This window comes from Manis pentadactyla, chromosome 3, assembly GCF_030020395.1.
Source record: "Manis pentadactyla isolate mManPen7 chromosome 3, mManPen7.hap1, whole genome shotgun sequence".
NCBI classification, from domain to species: Eukaryota; Metazoa; Chordata; class Mammalia; order Pholidota; family Manidae; genus Manis; species Manis pentadactyla.
The window spans coordinates 184,383,256-184,403,134 of record NC_080021.1 but is presented as its reverse complement, the minus strand read 5'-3'; the positions used below and the strand labels follow the sequence as shown (position 1 = coordinate 184,403,134).

The 19,879-nt window shown below is 48.5% G+C and overlaps 2 protein-coding genes across 21 annotated transcripts in view; one reads left to right on the top strand and one right to left on the bottom strand.

The window, feature by feature from the left end:
- The window catches only part of UBAP2 (ubiquitin associated protein 2), a 168,977-nt gene extending 154,656 nt beyond the window's left edge, over positions 1 to 14,321 (top strand). For all 18 annotated transcript variants that reach the window (XM_036898035.2, XM_057498773.1, XM_036898033.2 and 15 more), the window contains 13 exons: positions 508 to 547; positions 3,053 to 3,236; positions 4,138 to 4,204; positions 8,078 to 8,273; positions 9,077 to 9,168; positions 9,429 to 9,476; positions 11,696 to 11,774; positions 11,984 to 12,189; positions 12,464 to 12,563; positions 12,647 to 12,754; positions 12,914 to 12,981; positions 13,070 to 13,261; positions 13,346 to 14,321. In XM_036898035.2, coding sequence (XP_036753930.2) covers positions 508 to 547; positions 3,053 to 3,236; positions 4,138 to 4,204; positions 8,078 to 8,273; positions 9,077 to 9,168; positions 9,429 to 9,476; positions 11,696 to 11,774; positions 11,984 to 12,189; positions 12,464 to 12,563; positions 12,647 to 12,754; positions 12,914 to 12,981; positions 13,070 to 13,261; positions 13,346 to 13,441 — 1,476 coding nt within the window. In that variant the 3' untranslated portion in view covers positions 13,442 to 14,321. The remainder of the gene's footprint in view (positions 1 to 507; positions 548 to 3,052; positions 3,237 to 4,137; positions 4,205 to 8,077; positions 8,274 to 9,076; positions 9,169 to 9,428; positions 9,477 to 11,695; positions 11,775 to 11,983; positions 12,190 to 12,463; positions 12,564 to 12,646; positions 12,755 to 12,913; positions 12,982 to 13,069; positions 13,262 to 13,345) is intronic.
- A 1,375-nt stretch (positions 14,322 to 15,696) lies between these two features.
- The window catches only part of UBE2R2 (ubiquitin conjugating enzyme E2 R2), a 97,505-nt gene continuing 93,322 nt past the window's right edge, over positions 15,697 to 19,879 (bottom strand). For all 3 annotated transcript variants that reach the window (XM_036898186.2, XM_036898188.2, XM_036898191.2), the window contains one exon: positions 15,697 to 18,931. In XM_036898186.2, the coding sequence (XP_036754081.1) occupies positions 18,712 to 18,931 (220 nt within the window). In that variant the 3' untranslated portion in view covers positions 15,697 to 18,711. The remainder of the gene's footprint in view (positions 18,932 to 19,879) is intronic.

The window sequence follows — 19,879 nt, the reverse complement described above, 5'->3', positions numbered from 1 at the left end:
CCCACTCTTAACTCACACAGTCATAAAAGCCACATTTCAAAGTAACATCTCTTTTTCTTTTTGGAGTAACATAAAATATAATTCCTTGTATGAGTTATCTTTGTTACAATTTGGAAACATTTTCTTTCTTGCATGAGTGGTACTCAAGAGATAAAACATGTATGAGGCAGAAATGCTTGCGATAAATGCAGGATAATGAGAGTTCCTAAGTTCGTTGTGTTGCTTAATAAATTTTAGGGCTGTTTATCATTTCTTCCTGTGATTTGGGTCTTAGGTTGTTTCTTTACTACTTCTTTAAGTACCCAGTCTGGTTCTCAGAATGTCATGTCCTTGATATTTATTAAGGATTTGTTGTATTTCATCTCCTTTTATTAAGAAACAAAATAAAACAAGCCACTGTTTCTTGATCGATACATGTCGTATGTTTGTGGCTAAATCCCAGTAGAAAGTCTTCTGGGTTATCATTTGATTTTGTGGGTTTACTTACATCTTTTCTCTTCCTTATAGAATGGACATGGTGATGGTCAAAATCAGCAGACAATAGACAGTAAGTATATAAGCAAACTGTTCTTGTTATGGCTGGTAGAAGCCAAAGAAAAAGAGCATAGCTAACGTGATGGGGAAAACAATATGCCAATGACTAATTCTGCAAAAGTAGTCCTTTTACATTTTCTTTGGATAGCTACTTTCTGATCCATTGTTGGTGTTGTTTTTTTTGGCAGGGTTTAGAAGTTCAGCTAGAGATGCCTGTGCGAGTAGGTTGTAGCTGGTGTTATTATTAGAAATGTCATAGTTATAGCAAAAGGAGGTGACAAGTCTTGTATTATTCTTCCTCAGACTACAACCCCAGTGTATAGTAGGAATTTAAAAGGTGCTTTGCTCAGAGGCACAGGTTCCAAGATGGTCAAGGGGCTGTCACTCAAATAAGGTAAAGGACTTTGGAAGCAAAAATTGGTGTGCTAGTTTAGGAAAGACATGCTCATTGCCCTCAGGATCTGATGACTATTGCAAGGAAGAGAGGTTAAATGAGCTCATTGTAAACACTTGGGAGAAAATAAGGGGACCCTTTTCCTAATTCTGATATGTTCATTGGTCACTGGAGATAGTTCAGGTGAATGTTGTTTCTTCCTTTTGTTCTTGGCTAGCAGATCTGGGATTGTTTATGGTAATTTTTTCCCATTACTCAGTAAGGCAAATGTATATCCACTATTGGGTATGAAAACCAGATTCTTTCTATTTTGGATTTTTTGGAGTAGGGATGTGGGATGATGGCATGGAACAACACAAGTGATCCACCTGGAGCTGCTTTGGTGTTACTGGGCTGCCAGAGCTGCTTGGAGAACGTTGGTAGCTCTGAGAACCTTAAGTGTCAGAGAAGTTACTCATTCTTTTGTCCAGGCATGGGATCAAGAGCATGTAGAGGTGTCCTGGATTATTTGGAGATTTTTAAATGACATAATGAAATGAGAAATGTCTGGAATGTAGTGTGCATTTTAGGTAGATTTTCTCTCCCTTTTCTATGCATTGGCTTGCTCTCTTGCTCACACTTGATCTTTTAGAGGCTTTCTAGTGCGATTCAAGACTCAGGAGGTAACTTTTGGGGTCTGGTTTTGAGTCAGAGACATCTGTGGTGGCTGCATCAGGGTTCTCCATAAGAACAGGTGGCATATTTGGACTAGACTGTCAGTAAAACACAAGCCTCAGGAATGTAAAGACTAAGAATTGATGACCCTGATTGCTTTCAGTGTTGGTTTTCATTGTCCTTCTTTTTAAGAGACTAGAGTGTTTTCCATTGAATTCCCAGGGAGTCCTGCAGGAGGGTAAAAGTTGCTGCTTTTTCCTAACTGGAAAAGATAATGATGCTTTCTGTGCAAGCACATGTCTGAGTTGTATGTGTGGATGGCAGTAAGACCAAGTCTTTTTGCAGCTGGAATTGATAAGCTTGCTTATGTTGTTCTTTTCAAATACATGTTAAGGAAATGCTCACTGTGCATTTGATAGTAGGTGTTGGACACAGCTTTTAAAAATCTTTCTGCAGATTTTAGGCATATGTAACTCTCCATAGTGTATGCACGTTGGCTGTCAACCCCTATATGCCCTACATAGGCTGTGAGCGTTCACAGGTTCCCCTGATTTGATAGAAGGGGAGACCTAATGTTTGGACAGTCTCACTCACCAGACTCTCACTGACCCTTGTGTGCCTTTTGAGGAAAATTTGCATCACATTATACTCATACGAACAGTCATACCTAGTGCTTCACAGATAACTGTGTTTTCTCCACATGGAAGAGTTTTGGCAGCACTGTGTGGAGCAAGTCTGTCGGCACAATTTTTCTTAGAGCATTTGCTCACTTTGTGTCTCTGTGTCACATTTTCGTGATTCTCAGTATTTCAAACTTTCTCATATTTATTACAGTGATCTGTGATTTATATTTACGATTCACTGAAAGCTCAGATGATGGCTAGCATTTTCTAGCAATGAAGTATTTTTAAAATATGGTTTGTAGATTTTTTTTTAGACATAATGATGTTGTATACTTAATAGACTACAGTACAGTGTAAGACATGGCTTTCATATGCACTATATGTGGGAAGCCAAAAAATTCATTTCTTTCACTTTATTGTGGTGGTCTGGAAACAGACCCACAATATCTCTGAGGTATGCCTGTTATCACTCAGAGCCTCTTGCTCTTTCTGTGTGCAGCTCAAGGTCAGGTTACTCTACTTGGGAGAAATATGCCTACATCATAGGACACTTTATGATAAAGAAGATTTCCTAATCTTTGCCTGATTCTCGTGTGTCTGACCATCTTGTGCCCTTTTGATAGTCATACCTGACTGAGGAGGGACTATCTGGTGACATGCTTGGGCATTTTCCCTGGGGAATGTAACTTTTATATATATATATATATATATATATATATATATATATATATATATATATATATATATATATATATAGTCTCAGCCAAGCCTAACATGTCACAAGACATTGAACATATTTCAGATACTCATAGTTGGTTCTGGAGCTAAACAGATTTGTTTCTTACAGCTACTTCATCCGTTCCAGCTCCAAAGACAGTAGACTCTCCCTCTGCCCTCCCGTCTGTGGGCTCCCTGCCCAGCACCACCTCCTGCACGTCGCTTCTGCCCTCTGCATCCCAGCACACTGCCACTTTGCCCTCCTTGTCCCAGCCTGGTGACCTGTCCAACAGCCCCCTCTCTCAGCTTAGCAGGTATGGGGGAAGTATGGGCCCAGAATGAGAGGCACACTGGAGTGAAGTCCTGCAACCTGTAAAGGCTGTTCCCATGAATAAAACCCATTTGCTGCCACCAGCACAACATCCTGGACTCAGCAGAAATGCTCTGGCATAGGTTTAACTGGGCGGGCTCTCAGAGGCACCGTACGTGAAAACCTCACCTGCTCATAATGGCTGTGGTCCAGAGCACTGGGCCCCCGGTAACGGACCCGGATCAGAGAGTCGCTGCTACTCTTCTTCAGCCCTCGGGGTCCCCCTGAGCCAGCCTCGCCTTCCAGCTGTGGGCCCAGGTGACTGCTGCGGAGTGGGAACGACACTGGCGTTCTGAGCGGGTCTTTGACTTGCTTTGGTCACGGCTTCAGAACTGAAGTTACTAGAACAGTGTGTAGGAGAATGGGTTTTGTTTGGTGAGGACCCTACATCTTTCTAGTGGAGTTTGCTTCTTCCCTTCTTTAGCCAGGAACAAAAATATTTGATTAGAATTCTGGATTTGATGGGAAGTGAGGCTCTAGCTCTGGCATGTGGGGTTGAACATAGGAACTTTCTTCCCTCATACATAGATTTAATGGGGTCTCCAAGGCTAGCAGTTTCTTAGTGCTATCCTGTTCTTTTTACATTAAGAGCAGATGGTTATAGTTGACAGATGCTGGTTTTGGAGGTTTCCCAGGCTGGGATGTCCCAAATCCTCGTAGTGAGCGACCCTTTAGATCATTGCTGACCGTTGGATCTCCTAGAGGGGGTTGCAAGGTGGTGATAAGGAACAATGGGTGTTGAAGGGATGGGGCAAGCTTACATCTAGTCCACCTAGACATGTGGGCTCCTTTCCCATGGAGTGACTGGCTGGCATGGACACACGGTGCTCTGTTTTGTCTTCTAGTTCGCTCCCCAGCCATCAAAGCAGTCTCTCCTCTGCGCACCCAGCACCCTCCAGCACATCACACACAGTAAGTGTCTCTGGGCTTCCTCACCCACCTCCCTGCTCAGCCAACTTGGAGCTTAATCGTGTGCAGCTGGGGCTTAGTTTGCGCATTTGAAGTATCTGAGAGAATTTCAAATTGCTTGACTGTAATGTCTCAATCTTCTGAATATGGTTTGAGCTGTTGATTTCCTAGGCCCCTTGCTGGTGGGTGAGGATCTTGCTGAACTGACACCTCTGTGGAGGCATGGCTTCTTTAGACCTGATCTGCGATCTGCAGGGCTGTCAGGTGGTGAATTTCTTCCAGGAATTTGCTGAGCTCCCTCTTCGTTACAGGACACCTTTCCACGTTAGCAGAAGATATTTTATTTTCTGGGGCTTCTTTGTTGAGGTATTTCCAAGGTTTTTAGAGAAAAGTAGGCTTATTGCTAACTTCAGCTTGGGCTCCACTAAATAAAAGTCAAGTTGAATCAAGAGCATTGTTCCTAGGTAACCTTCTGTTTGTGAAGGCCACGGAAGAGAGAATGCTGGGAGGGAGAAGGGAGAGCTTCTGTGAGGAGTATGTTGTTTTCCACATGCTCATGCATACGTCTCGCTCTGAGACTGACAGCCCCGGTTCTTAGCTCGGTCATTGTAACTGCATTCCAGTCCGTTGGTGGCTCTGGGGACATTGCTAGTTGTGGCAGGAGGTATTGTGTTCCCCCTTTCCTCAGGCCATCCCAGGCCATCTTCCCCAGCTCAGAGGCAGAGACTCTGGGGAGGCTGACATTGAAACAAGGAAGTCTGGCAGGGACGGAAGCGCAAGCGGGGTGCCAGCTGGCAAGTGTCCTCATGTGCCAAAGAGTACCATACAGTAATTGAAGTGTGGCTTTTAGAGGCATGAAGTTGGGAGCATCGTTTCAGTGGGTTGAAGAATGACAGGTGGTGAAAATGGCGAGGAGGCAGGCTAGTGGGGTGGAGGGGGTGCTTCACTCAAAGCTCTAGGAGGCTCTCGTATAAGCTTCAGTGGGAAGAAAGGTGCCTGGAAGGAACAGAGTGTCCCTTTTCTGGAAGATAGGCTTCTGGAAAGATGGACCGATGGGTCCCCTAGCAGAGAGGTAAGTTTGGGGTTCACATGAATGGGAGCCAGGAAGTTGGGGAAATTGGTTTCCTCTAAAGAAGAGATCAAGTCATCTGCAGAATAAGGAGATGGAAAAGGGTCAGGTCAGTTCTGTGCTTCCATTGGGGTGTAGCTAATTTGGCTTTGAAAATAGTTTTCCAAGTGTAATCTTACGCATAATTATTTGTCATAAGACACACAGACCACCATCCGTGGAAGAGCACAGTAGTGTCTGTGTTCTCCGTTTGCCCAGGGAGAACCACGAGCCGTCCCAGGTGGGAACACCAGCTCACTGGCCAGCTGTTCCTGACAAGGGCACGTTGGAGCCCAGCGCCCCTGCTTGCCTGGGTTAGCAGCACTCTGGGTCTTAGCAGGAAACTCCAAATCATACAGTCCAGAGAATGCAGCTAGAATTGCCTAATCCAGCAAGACCTGCACCCTGTGTGTATGACAGAATCACCACATTGTTGATATAGTTAAAAGGTTCAACAATGAAATATACAAAAAGATAAATGCTAAGGTTTTTCTGTTCCATCTGTTTGATTCTGTTTTCTTGATCCTCTAAAGTTTTTTTAAACTCATAAAATAGAAAATACATACACAGTCATTTTTCCTCTGGCCTCCCCCTTCCCCACCTACCTTAAAATTTTTTTTCCAGTTATAAAAGGGAGTATTCATACATAGTGTCTTTTAATGTTTCCCCCCACTTATCAGTGTATCTTTGAAATGTTTCTATCTTGAAACATAGAATTCTTCTGTTCTTTTTTCCTGGCTTTATTACATTACAGTCAGTCCTCCACCACTGGAACTCCAGAGCCATTTCCAGTCTGGGTACTGTAAACAGCATCGTACACAGTGACCTCCGTGTGTGCCCATATGTGCAGCTGTGTCTAGAGGGTATATCCTGGACGTGGAATCGCTAGCCATTTGTCATTTTGTACAAATTGCCAAATTGCTCTGCATGGTGATTTTAACCTATTTACCTCCCACTGGCAGTGAATGAAATGTCCTATCTTCCACTGCCTCCTGAAATCATGTTAATTGAATAATTGTATTTTTCCAATGTGTTAATAGAAAAATGACCTGTCAGTGTAGTTTTTAATTGAATGAGGTTGAACATCTTTTTTATCTATTGGAAAGCCATTATATTTCTTTTTGGCGAGCTATTTATATTGCTTGTTTATTTTATTGTCAGGTCCTTGGTGTCTATTTCTATGCACTTGTATTTGAGAGACTTAGGAAAATACCCTTTGTGATGTGCAGATATTTTTCCTAGCTTTGTCGTTTTATTTTTGATCTTCACATAGTCAGATAATCAGTAATCTTCTTTTCCTATTCCGTCATGGTTTGGCCTTCCCACTCCAAGGTTATGAAGGAAATCTCAGTGCTGTTTCCTGCCCTTGTGTCCCTGTGGACGGGCTGATGCAGTTGTGCATTTCTGGGCCCATCCTGAAGAGCTGACTGCATAGCCCCGCTGGATAGACTGAGTGAACCGTCTTGAGGACAGAGGCCGGTTACACCAGCCCCTTGTCACCCTCACAGATTTGGGAGGTGAGGGTAGAGACAGAGTCAGCTGGAGGTAGGAGAGGCTTGCTGGATGACCAAGTCCTTCCAGCAAGTCAGGAACCAGGACTGCACGCTGCTCTTTGGTGGATTCTGCTACTCCCCAGACGAGCGGATTAATTTTTTGTCCCGTGTTTAATAGGGTTGAAAGGTTCTGTGAGCAGCAACACCTTGGTGCAGTGGTCAGAGTTGTTGCCTGTTAAGTGGTGGGTGGTTTTGGGTGGTCAGCCTGGTTCCGGGTCAAGGACTATGGTGCCAGTGTGACCATTACCCTGCCCGGGGGCTTGCCTCACTCAGATCCACCCATCTAGGCGGAAGGAGCAGGAGGCCCCGGGAGACCATGATTTAAGCTGTCTTCACCTTGCTGACCTGATTCTGGAAAGTCAGGGCCCATGCCCAGGGCTCAGATGGGTGGGACAGCTTGTGGAGCTGGACCGTGCAGGCTGTCTGCGCTGCGGCAGGCAGGGCGTATGGCAGCCCCCTTTCTGCCGGGGCCTTCCATTCCTCGGATCCACCATGAGTTTCCAGGCTTCTTTGTTATGCACACATTCTGTTTTGAAGGCTGGTCTGTCTGCCTCCCTCTTCAGGCCTTGCTTTGCCCAACCTGGTGTATCTCTTCCACCCACCCCTCAGCCCTTGAAGTCCTTCCTGGTACCTGTTGTACTGGCCGGTGCTGGGCAGCTGGGCAGGACCCTGGGCCCAGCCCGGCCCTGCTTCTGGTGGTTCTCCCCACCACTGTCTGACCCAGGTGGACTTGTTGAGCAGACATCTATAGGCCTTGGAAAGGTTCTGGGGCAGAGTGTCTCTTGGCCAGCTGTGACTTCAAATCCTAGTAACTAAGAAGCCCAGAAAGCTCTGACTTGGGCTGGGCTGCTCAGGCTCCACAGTCGGCCCTCCTGAGCCTGCTTGCTCTCTGTGAGGCAGGCGGCTGCCTCAGCTCAGATGGTCTGAGCTCATTTATGCCCTCGGACTTAGTTAGGTTTCTGTGCCTTTTTCAGTCACCAAAGCATGAGCAACTGTAAGGATTTGGGGGAAGGTTTTGGTCATAAAGCTGCATTTTGGTGGTCTTGATACTGAGCTGATGAGTTGGGTCCTGCTGGCCTTCAGTGTGAGGGGCTGACATTAGGCCCAGAACCCCTCACGGCAGTCCTGAGCCACAGGCCCTGGTGCCAGGCCAGGGAGATTTGTACTCATACTTCTGCCCCACGTCCATGTGTCATGGCTTTTTTGTTTTGCCAGCATGCCAGTGTGGAGGGCACCACTTCCCTCCAGTCCTCAGCCCCCTTCTCAGCAGCAGCAGCCTCTGCATCGAGTGCCACGTCCTCAGGGCTCAGCCTGCCAAGCAGCGTGAACACAGCGACCAGCCTCTGCCTGGGGGGGACCGCTGCAAGTGCCCCCAGCAGCAGTAGCAGGGCCACGCCCTTGGCGACCTCAGGTGTGTGCTCCGGAGACCTTCCTGCTCCCCCCCAGCCCCTCAGGTGCACACCTGGCTTCCCAGGAAGAGTGCCCAGAAGAGGCTGCAGGGCATGGGGTGGGGGGCAGCCACGCACCTCAGAAGACCCTTGTCTCCCTGCAGCCCCACCATTGCACACTTGTGCTCTTTGTTGCACTAACCTTCCGAGTGCCGAGGTGGGCATGGATGTGAGTTGGTGTCTGGGTAGGCTCCCTCCCAGCAGGATTCCCACAGCCTTTGTGCTCCCAGCTCCCTAATCTTTTCAGTCTTCATTCATCTCTGGAGCTGAGATGACATGGTGACATGGAGGGGCCAAAGAGCAGCTAGTGTGGGCTCCTTTTGGCCACTTTGTGTGGCTGATTGCCCATCAGCCAGACCTGGGTACTCTGTGTGGGCCAAGCAAACTGGCTTGGTAGAAACTACTAAAAGCCTACCCCTCTCCTGGCCCTACCAGACCTTTCTTTTGCCCTGAGGAGGCAGATGTTCCTTTGGTTCAAGTTTGCGCAATGCAGTGTGACCAGAAGTGGACAGGGGGCGCTGTTTCTTCTGTCCGGCCACAGACCCCTCTGACGTAGAAACGCCTGAAAGTGGTGACACATGCTTTCTGTCTTCCTCACCTCCTGACATGGCCCTCTGTGTCTGAGCTGTTGCCCTCCCTTCTTGGCCATGGCCCTATCTGGGGTGGCCCTGTGACAGTGAGCTCAACAGCACTGTGTCCCACTGTAGCTGAGGCATCTCCTTCTTTGCAGTGTTGATTCAACTCTGTTTGATTTGTACCTTTCCAGGCAAAGCTCCCCCTAACCTGCCCCAGGGGGTGCCTCCGCTGCTGCACAGCCAGTACCTCGTGGGGCCTGGCGGACTGCTGCCTGCCTACCCGGTGAGCACATGGCGGGGCCCCTGCCCGCCTGGCAGGGTCTGGCAAGGTGGCCCCCGGGTGCTGCTGCCCCTTGCCTGAGCCTGCCTCTGCCACTTGCATCCTGGTGTTTCTCCCCCATCTAGGCTCCATCAGGGCAGCTGACCCACGTCCCCTTCCTGCCTGTGTCTTTTTCTCTAACCTTGTTTTGGGACCCTGACATGGGCCTGGGCTCCCCGGGGGATGGCGTGGGGTCCCTAACACCCTGTTTGGCCCTCATGCAGATCTATGGCTATGACGAGCTCCAGATGCTGCAGTCACGGCTGCCAGTGGTGAGTGGGATGTGGTGGGAGGGGATTCAGGATGGTTCACATGTCCCTCCTCCCTTGGTCTTGGTTGCCACCCTGCGTGGCCTTAAGAACACTTGGCCCAATGACCTCCCTCAGCATGGCCGCTGAGAAAGCTGCTTCTGTTTCGTGCTTATTTGTGGTGTGCTTGGGCACATGGAGTGTCCTGTGCTTATCCCTGGGCAACCTAAAGACCCTTAGGATGTGGAACCCAAGAGCGCTGCCTCCTACTAAATGTGGGTCCTTGTTTTCCTGCAGCTGCACCCTTTTGTTTAAAAGAAAAAAAAAAAAAGACCGTGTGACATAATATATGGGGTTGCTTGACTGCCCCTGGAGTTTTCATACAGTTTTAGCCTTCAAAGTGCCATTCAGTGTCTTCTCCCTGTGAAGTGGCCATGGGTGGTGTTTGGGCTGACAGCATTGAACTCCCCTTCTGGATCTGGCCTGACCTCACCTGTTTGCAAGGCCTCAGGGTCTTGGTCTCACTCTGAGGCCGGGACTGCCCTTTATCCTGACTGTTGCTCCCTGAGGGAGGCCCTGGGCCTTCCCTGGGGTGGCCCCATGAACAGCCGCAGGAGGGCTGCTGGAGGCATGCTCCCTTCCTGATGGCGCTGCCACCGTCTCAGTCCGGTAGTTACAAGGCTCTGGATCCTTTTCAGCAGCCCAGGACATCTTTCACTGTGTTGGGGAGTAAAAAGCTCTTTGGACAGCAGTGTCCCCTCCGCTGAATGTGTTCTTCCCTATTCCCTAAAGAAGAGGTGCTCTCTCCAGTGGGTGTCTCTCCTCAGACTCCTCCCCATGACCGTTGCTTCCTCTGCCACAAAGAGCTGAGGGAGCTGCATGCATCACCCCACTTCCCAGGCCCAGTGGCTGTAGCTCTTGTCTCTCAGATCAGGAGATTTCTTCTCAGTCTGCTGAGGTACTTCTGAGGCAGAGGCTGGTACCTGGGTGGCTCTCTCTCTCTGTGCAGAGCAGCAGCCCATCCCCCTGCTGCCCAAAGGCCTGCTGGACCATCTAGCTGCTACCTGTGTCCCCAGCGGGCCCAGAAAGGATGTTGAAGACATGATAACAAATTTCTAGAGCTGTGGACATTAGGTCTCTGGGGATACCTGAGCCTTCCGGCTTTGGGGGAACTGGAAGTAGCACTGTGAGTGCCCCCCCGGCCCCACCCCCCATCCCAGTCACCTTGTAACCACCTGGTCCAGGAGCCCTGGGCATCTGAGATGGAGAGCAGGAGGTGGCCCCGAGGGAGTCTGCTCCTGTGTGCTGGGTGGGTCCCAGGAGTGGCTTGTTGGGATCCTGGCCCTGGGAGTCATCCTGCCTCATACACCTTTTATCATTTTGTGCCTTGGAGGAAGTAATCTCTGAACCTACCTTTTGAGGTACATTGCTTCCATTTTCCCCTTTGGCCATTTATTAGCTTGTTACTTTTGTACCTAGTTCCAGCTTTCCTGTGAAAGCGCTCCCCTCCTAGGCTTTCAGTAGGCCTGTCCCTGGTGTGTTTTTCCTAGCTCTGTGCTTTCCTCGTCCTGCCACCTCCTGGGGTTCTGGCTGATGGTGTTGTGAGTTTCCCAGAGGTTAACCTGCAGAAGCTGAAGGAGGCTGAATTCCTTACAAGGATGGCTCCTGTTGGGCTGTGTGTTGCCCATGAGGAAAGCTGGGGCTTTCCTTTGTCTCAGAGGCCAGGGTGCAGAGCCCTGGGTGGCAGGGCCAGGCTGGGCAGGCCTCCACTTCTCCACAGAGCTCCACTGTGAGTTGCCCTGTTGGCTTCCCCTCCTGCGCCAGCTCTGCTGCAGTGGCCACGCTGTCAGGACAGAGAGGGTGCTGAGGTCTACCCTGACCTGTTAAACCCTTTAGTAGGTACTTCCTGTCCTGCTGGCTCCTTTTTAGGTATCTAGCATCCAGTCAACTTACCTAGTTGTTCTTCAGAGCCTCTCACATAGAAACAGCCAGTACAGTTGGTTCAGCCTGTGGCATTTACTGCCGTCTGTCTGTGTGAGGCTGAGGAATGAATGCCACATTGCTGCATCCACTGGGCACCATTTACTTTGACTTTTCCCTGAGTGCTACCATCTGGAGGTGTGCTCATGCTTCCACAGGCCAGCCGGTCCCAGGGGGTGGCACTGCCTGAAGCGCCCGCACTGCCCTCGTTATGGGAGTAGGCGAGGCCACCTGGCTGACTGAGCCTCCCTGGTCTCCCCTAGGATTACTATGGAATCCCCTTTGCTACGCCCACAGCCCTTGCCAGCCGAGATGGGAGCCTAGCTAATAACCCATATTCAGGTGAGTCTGCTTGGGGTGTGGAGTGGGGTGGCGTGGGACTAGCCTGTAGCAAATCCCAGGAGTCGAAACAGGAGCAAAAGGGCTGAGAGAGGCAGGCCGGCTTCCCATTGTTGAGCTGGCAGCCAGACCTGTTCTGGTTGCCAGAGCCAGTCTGGCATTTTTCCTGGGTGGAGAAGGGGCAGTGCCTGGAGTCAGTGCTCCCCTTCTAGGTGATGTCACAAAGTTTGGCCGAGGTGATTCTGCATCCCCTGCGCCCACCACCACACTGGCTCAGCCACAGCAGAGCCAGTCCCAGGCCCATCACACAGCCCAGCAGCCCTTTCTGAATCCTGCGCTACCACCTGGCTACAGCTATACTGGCCTCCCGTACTACACAGGCGTGCCCAGTGCCTTCCAGTATGGGCCCACCGTGTTTGTGAGTATTTTGCAGGGGAGTTCTTCCAGCTCCAGGAGGTAGCAGCAGGGGGGCAGGGACATGGCCCACTCAGGCTCACCTGGCCTTCAGGAGTGTGTGAGGCTGGGGGCAAGGTTACTTTTCCATTGCTTTTTTAAAAACTCCAGCATGTGTTGCACTAATGAACACAGGTCCCTTATGGTTGTACCACCTGCTGCCTGAGTTTAAGCCAGGGATACCTGACCTGCTCCCCAGCTCTGCTCCTCCACTAATGCCTGTCCCACTGGCCCTACAGGTCCCTCCGGCCTCAGCCAAGCAGCACGGAGTGAACCTCAGCGTGCCCCCTGCCCCTTTCCAGCAGGCCGGCAGTTACGGGCAGCATGGCTACAGCACTGGTGAGGGGTGCCCCCAGCATGCAGAGGGGTGGCCAGGAAAGGCATGACTAGCTCACGCTGCCTCTTGTCCCCCACCACACTAGGTTATGATGACCTGACCCAGGGGACGGCAGCAGGAGACTATACCAAGGGCGGCTACGGCGGGTCTTCGCAAGCACAAAACAAGTCTGCAGGTTCTGGGCCTGGCAAAGGTAGCGTCTCCCCGCTCCCCTCTACCTGCCAGGATTGAGGCCCAGTGTAACTGTCTGTTACCCTGAGTCTCTCGCAGCAAGGCTACCCCAGTGTCCTTGGAGGCGGGGGAGGCTGGAGCTGGGCCCCGCTGCCGTGGAAACAACCACTTTGCCTCCTAGGAGTGTCCGTGTCTTCAAGCGCCGCTGGCCTACCTGACATGACTAGTTCTGTCTACAAGACAACTCAGGTGCGGTGAAGACAAGGCAGGTGGGAGGCTGGAGGGTGTGCAGCCCTCACCGTTGTCTGGCCCTCACCCATGTCCCTTTACCCTGCAGACTTTTGACAAGCAGGCATTTCACACAGGGACTCCTCCACCATTCAGCCTGCCTTCAGCCTTGGGCTCCACTGGCCCCCTGGCTCCTGGAGCAGCGCCAGGTTATGCACCCCCACCGTTCTTGCACATCCTGCCTGCCCACCAGCAGCCTCATTCACAGCTGTTACACCACCACCTTCCACAGGATGCCCAGGTGAGGACAGAGAGTGAGGCAGCCACCCTGCCCTGCGTCGGGGGTTCTGCACAAGCCTTGACAGCCTTCTCTCCTCCCCACCAGAGTGGCTCAGGTCAGCGCAGCCAGCCCAGCTCCCTGCAGCCCAAGTCGCAAGCCTCCAAACCAGCCTACGGCAGCTCTCCATACTGGACAAACTGAACCCAGAAGAGGGGTGGGCTGGGGCGGGACTGACTAGCCTGGGCAGAAGCAAACACATGGATCCCATTTCTGGAGCCCAGCGCCTTTTCTAGAATACCTGAGATGTGTAACTGTGTCATCCGAGCCTCTAATGGGGAGTCTGCCTCCCAGACTTGCATTGTATGTAATGTATTTATGTATGTATTTGTAAATGTGGTGGAAATCTTGGGGAAGTGGGACGCAGCTGCTACTCTTAGGTCTGCTCTCCTCACTCAAGCCCATTCTTGCTGTAGCAAAATAAGCCCCCCTCCTGAATGGCCTCCAGGCCTTCTGTGCAGCCCCCCACCCCGCACACACTGGCCAAGAGGCTGCTGGGGGCAGTGTCTGGAAGGGCTGGTTTAAGACAGTCTAGGTATTGGGGTCAGGTACCAATGAAGAATCACGACTTATCTCAAGTCTTTTGTAAACCGTTAATTTGAGTTTACTTCCCTCTAACTACTTTATCCTTCTCTTTTTGAAACTGGTCCTTCTGTCATTTATCATGTTCTCCTCCTGCCAAATCTTGATCTGGGAATAGCAGAGATAACCCCACCCCACCCCCGCCCAACATGAAAGTGGCACCTGTCTGTCTTCATATGGAGCAGGGGCTTCTGCTTCTGGTCTAGTCCCCAGAGACGTGCCTTCCTCTGGCTGACTTTTTAAAATAATCTGAATTTGTGCTCAGAGATGTTCAGCCAGTTGGCTCTCCTTAAAAAAAAAAGAATCAAAGATACGTTGTCATCTCAGTAAGAGCACATCTCCAAGCAGAGACTCTCCTCCAGTTGTCCTGAACCAGGTGGGTGTCTGTTTCAGGGGTTTTCTTTTTAGCCCAAACTCCACCTAATAAAGTTCTGAGAGCATGCACGGTTTCGAGTGTTGTGTTGAAGAAGGGAAACTCAGGGCAGTGGCTGTCTTCGTTATCATTCCAGGCACCCTGGACTTCCTAGAGTTGAAGCAGATCTCACGTGGTCACACTGCTGACAGTGGCTGTGCGGGCTTAAATCGTGTTCCTTTCTTTGCTTGGCCCGTCAGTCAGCACCCAGGGCATGAAAAGGTAAATGATGTGGCTGGAGATTTACAATTCCTCGCCACAGAGCAAGGTCAGTGTGTATCAAAGGTGTTTTTCTGACAACTCCATACAGAGGAAATAAGGCAGTCTTGGTCAACAGGAATACCAGGGCAGGGTGGTTTCTTTTCCACCTGTCAGCTGACTTTAAAATCTGGAGCAAAGTAGGAACTGAGAACATAGCTCTAGGCCTGAGGGCGAAGAAATTTGAACAGCTAAACCTCTCTATCCTTTGTTCTTCATCAGCCAAATACACTCTTAAGACTGATAGTCAAAGGCTGTGGTGGGATAAATGACTAGTGAGTTAGGGTGGTTATGAAGTAGGCAAGTGGGTCCTGGGCCACATTGCTCCACAAAGTTTCAAGCAACCATTCACATGGGATTGGGAGTCCAGTCCAGCTCCTTCCTCCTGCTTCCAGGCCACCAGTCAGTCAGGAAGGTGTGTGTGTGGCAGGAGGCAGGTCTACCCACTTGTCTGTGGCACAACTGTTTTCCAACCTGGTATGTACTATAGGGCCTACAGGTGTTGCCCAAGGCACAGTCTCTCATTTCCCTCCTAAATAAACCCTTCAGACTAAATCAGCAAACAAAATGTGTTGCTTCAAGATTGGTCATGGTAGTGCCAGGACCAGCCCAGAAGCAGTGTTTACCTTTTATACTTTTGGCATCTAAGATCAGTAGTCATTTCATCAGATGTATGAAACCCAGTTTGGGATCCTACTAGTAAAAAGGTTAAGTGTCCACAATTGGAGTTAAATACAGACTTTTAGTAAACTATGTGAGCTGTTACCTGCTATCTGCTATAGCAGCAGGAAGTTTGGAAGACAAGTAACAAAACAAAATGCTTGCCTAAGGCAGGCACTGGAGCATCCCTCCGTTCTCACACTGACCTACTTGTATTGGCCGATTGTGCTCTACTTCAGAATGAAGGTTAACAAATGGCTGTCTTTAATAGCGTCTCTTAGAAGCTGGTAAGCATTGGGGATGTTTATTCTGCAAGGAGGTGAGCTGAGCAGAATGGTGTAAAAAGCAGGTCAGCAGCAAGGTTTGGGTTTTGTTTGTTCTAATTTTTCAGCCGAGTCCTGGGCATAATCTGCAAGGAGACAGTGGAAATACTGAGATAATTAGTTTTCTTTAACACGAGAAAAAAAAGAAGAGGGTCAACCCATGGGGAAGTAGCAATACAGGTATATTTTATTTCACATTTTATTAGTAGACAGATGGGCAGAAAAAGACAAAATAAACCACTAAAGGGGGAGTTCAACACAAAATGCATTATCATCTTATAAGTTAAACTGAAGAAAAACATCTACAATTTCAGCTAAGAAAACTATTAAAGTCAGGTGTGTCCTGCTGGTTTCAGAATAGTTGAAAATTGCATCTGAATCTTGTAAATGTAAACCTTTTTATCAGGATGGGAGGGATGGAGAGTTAATTTTCAGTGGAGAGCTACACATTTCCCCCTTCAATCTGTTATGTCCCAAACATAAGGAAACCAGCAAATAAGCAAATAATTACCAGGGAAGAGAATAAAGGGACTACAAAGTTTGGCCAATAGAAAAGAACTCTGGAATGATACAAAATGGTGGGGGTGGGGGTTTGGGGGAGAGACTGAGAAGCAACAACGGAATCATGATATATTTTCTGAGCCTCAAAATACAGACCTGAAGAACATCCAGAGGCCTCCACTAGAATCAGAAGGAACCTTAAAATGCAGAATTTTGAATTCATGTTACATCAAATAATCAGCACAACTGTGCTCAAAAGGTTCTGGCCTCAGCCTGAGATCTCCACTTCCAGAAAGAAAAGTTACATGCTCAGTTTTCCTGCTGCCACAGGATGTGTTCTCAGGACAGAGCTCTGGAACCAGCATCTGGGTTTTACAGGTCAGTCTGAGCTATCAGAATATCTACCTGCTAGCAAATCAATATATGCCAGGTTTTTTTCTGGAACTGATTGTCCTCTTATCAGAGGCAAACCCAGCCCTCATAGTAACACCCCAAAAAGGGCTGAGAGGTACGACCTACATCTGGCTCTGGCTCCCTGAGTCAACACAACAGAGGCCAACAGGGCCTAATGGGACAGGGCTGAATAGCATAGCACCTCCCATAAGGCCAAGGTGCTTGGCCTGCCCTGGGAGAGAAATGTTTTCGCAGTAAGGGAAAAGGCTTAATTTTAGGGCTCCAAGAGCTAAGACTAAGCTACTGGCTGTAAACCTGTATGTCTGTGTATGTTTGTGTGTGGGGAACGGGTCATCTGTGTTATTAGGCTGTAGAAGATCTGTAGGTTATCTAGATGCATTACTAAAGCACAGAGACTAAGAAGCTAGTCCCAATGTCCTATGAGAATTATAATCAGTGTTTGTTTTGTCACAAAGAGCTGCTCTGTTTTCTGAATCTACTGGAATTACTAGGTTCAGGGGTGGAAGTAGCTCTGGCCTCAGGGGTATCGGACAGAGATTCTGGCACCAGGCTCAACATTCCCATGCAAATTTTAGCATGTTAAATGTTCCCACTTAATACTCGACTTTGGAGGCTAGAAAGGGCTGCTGGAAATCAGCAAATGTTTGTGGAGAGTTTGACAAGCTAATGAAAACCCTGAGATCAGAGAGGAAGGAGGAGCTAAGGAAGTAGTAAGCATCACCTACACTGTCCTGGGATCCATCCTACCTGTCCCTCATCAACCCTTTGGTTCTTTCTGAGCTACGATCTGAAGAAGAGGAGTTGACACTTAGCGTATAGGGATCTAAAGTAGGGCTGCAGTCAGTCTGCCATATGTTTCTTCCAAAATCTTGTTTGCACTGTAGTGATTTTCCCCCACTGAAAGCCCTCCTATGAACTGGCTGGCTGCATAAGAAACAAAAATCACTGCCAAGTTCTTAAGTCCCTGGCTAGTGAGGGCTTTCCCAGACGCTGCCTGCACCCAGTTCCCTCAGCCCTGCTGAGAAGAGTCAGAGCCAGCCCAGTGCAAGCTCCATGTGCAACCTCTGCTTGCTCTCCACAGCCAGAGTACACACTGAAAGAGAAAAGTCCAGGTCACAGCCAGTGAGGAAAGCAGGAACCAGCCACTCATGTCTCAGATATCTGCAGTTACCGTTATTGGTATGAGCAGCTCACTGAAAACCAGAATTTTCACACACATGCACCTAGTAGTAATACTGAGTAACTGAAACTGGCTACTTAAAAAAATCCTCACGATGAGAGTGTAGCTTTGAGGGAAAGGCCGTGTTAAATAATATAAAACAGGTATTTTCTTGCCCAACAATGGTCACCAGTAGTTTTGACGTTTTTTCCCCCAGCAGCAGCAACCAATATTGGCATACTGATTTTAACTCTGTTACCAGCTCTAAGACCACACACATACTAATCCACACTCCCTGGGCAGGGGAGTAACAACTCTGCCTTTAAAATAAATAGCAATCAAGTGCTCAGTTCTATGTAAAGTATGAATATTTATTTCAGGCTTTAGATCCCAATCAATTTCAAAAAACAAATTCTGACTTCTCTCCTCAATGTAGCTGAGACCTTTGTGTTAGGATGATGTTCTGGAGGCTGAAGGGTCTCTGTGCCCTTAGGAAACACTTCATCGGGCTTAGCACAAAGTCCCTGATGACTGTTGTACCCCAGCCTTAAGTAGGGAAGCAAAATTTGCCACCTTGGGGCTGAATGAATGCACACATACTACTGTAAATGAGCAGCTAAACCTTGGCAAATTTGCTTTTTAAAAAGTTTGTTTTGTGGGTTTTTTCCCCCCATTTCCTTTTGCTACCCAGCATATACAGCACTTGTGAATTTCCAATAGGTTCTCAGCTTTCAACACATTAAACATCTTGATGAAAGACTATTTAATTCTCAGGAATCTAAAAACAGACCAAATGTGTTTTGCTGGGAACATTTCGTAGAGATTAAGTGAGGCAGAAGTTTGGGTTTAAAGAAAAAAAAGAATCAATACAGTGATGAAAGGGTAAAGAATGCAAGAATTCAGACATTCTGTGGAGGAATACTCTCCATTAAGAGGTCCATAAAAAGGAGCAAACCGAGATCCATAAGGGGAGGCAGCAGGAGCCACATTTGTTTTCCCCACCCCCTGTGATAGGTTTCTGCTGAGGGGCCACTGCTAGGTCCCCAGTGCTCCCCTCCCTTTGGCCTGTGACGGCAGGGCAGTACAGGGGTGTCGACGGAGCACGTCACGACTCCTCATTCCCAGAATCATCATCATCATAACAGTCGGCATCTTCCTCTTCCTCATCTTCATCATCAATGTCGTCGTCGTACAAGTCGTCATAAAGCAAATCCGAGCTGTTGTCATTGGAAGGCACTTTAGTTTTGATGCAATATTCTGCCAGGGTTGTGGGGACCTTCACTCCATCCTTTTCTGCTTCGGCTTTAGTGGCCGAAACCTGTTTCCTGAAGGGAGGATAGTTTATGTAAGACACTGTCTTGATTTATAATTGTGCTTTCCAAATAATCAAGATTCCTCATGACCAAGGTTAATGAACTTTGTACCTGCCTCAGCATCTGGCAAATACTCCTGCTACACACCAAGACTCTCAGCCCATCAGGTATCATTTTGAAGGAAACTTGGTAAAGAACCTTTGAAGGGAATTTAAAGCGGTGGACTTCAAATGTTGGTTAGCCAGAGATCACCTCGGAGATTGATTTTTTTGCCTTGCTGTCTCATGCCAAACTCATAATGGAGCCCTGGTAACTCTTCTTAGTTTAGTAATCTTCCTTTTTGCCCTTATAATAAGATCCAAACGTCTTACACTGAATTCCAAAGTCCTGGGTGACTCACCTGCCTACCACTTCATTCTCATCAACCATTACTTTCTCAAATTCTAAAATATCCAAGCCATCCTGGTGGTTTTAGAACCTTGACTACACCTACTTTATTTTTCTGTGTTGAAGCAGTTGCTTTTCTAATCTGTATGTGGTTGGCTGCTGCTTGTCACTCAGATTTCAACTTAAACAGCACCCCCTTAGAGGAGGCCTGCTCTGTTGACCCAGTTTAGAGAAGCCATCCAGTCACTCCTTCACATTGTCCTACTTATCTAGTAATTTTTTAAATGATTTTCCTCATTCGTTCATTTCTCTTTAGTCATCCCCGATTGCTGCTCCTAGTCAGAATGTGATCTTCATGGGAGCACAGACCTTGTCTGTCTTGAGTCACTTCTATTTCCCCCTGGTATCTAGAAAAGTCTGGCACATTGAGCTGTGCAACAAAATACTGACTGGAAAAACTAGAAGGAAACTTTGAGCCATCAAGGGATTGTAGAAACTAAATCTATAACATCAAACCACCACCCTCCCTCCTCCCTATCTTCCTTCTACCTCTTCTAAAGGTAGACCTCTTGG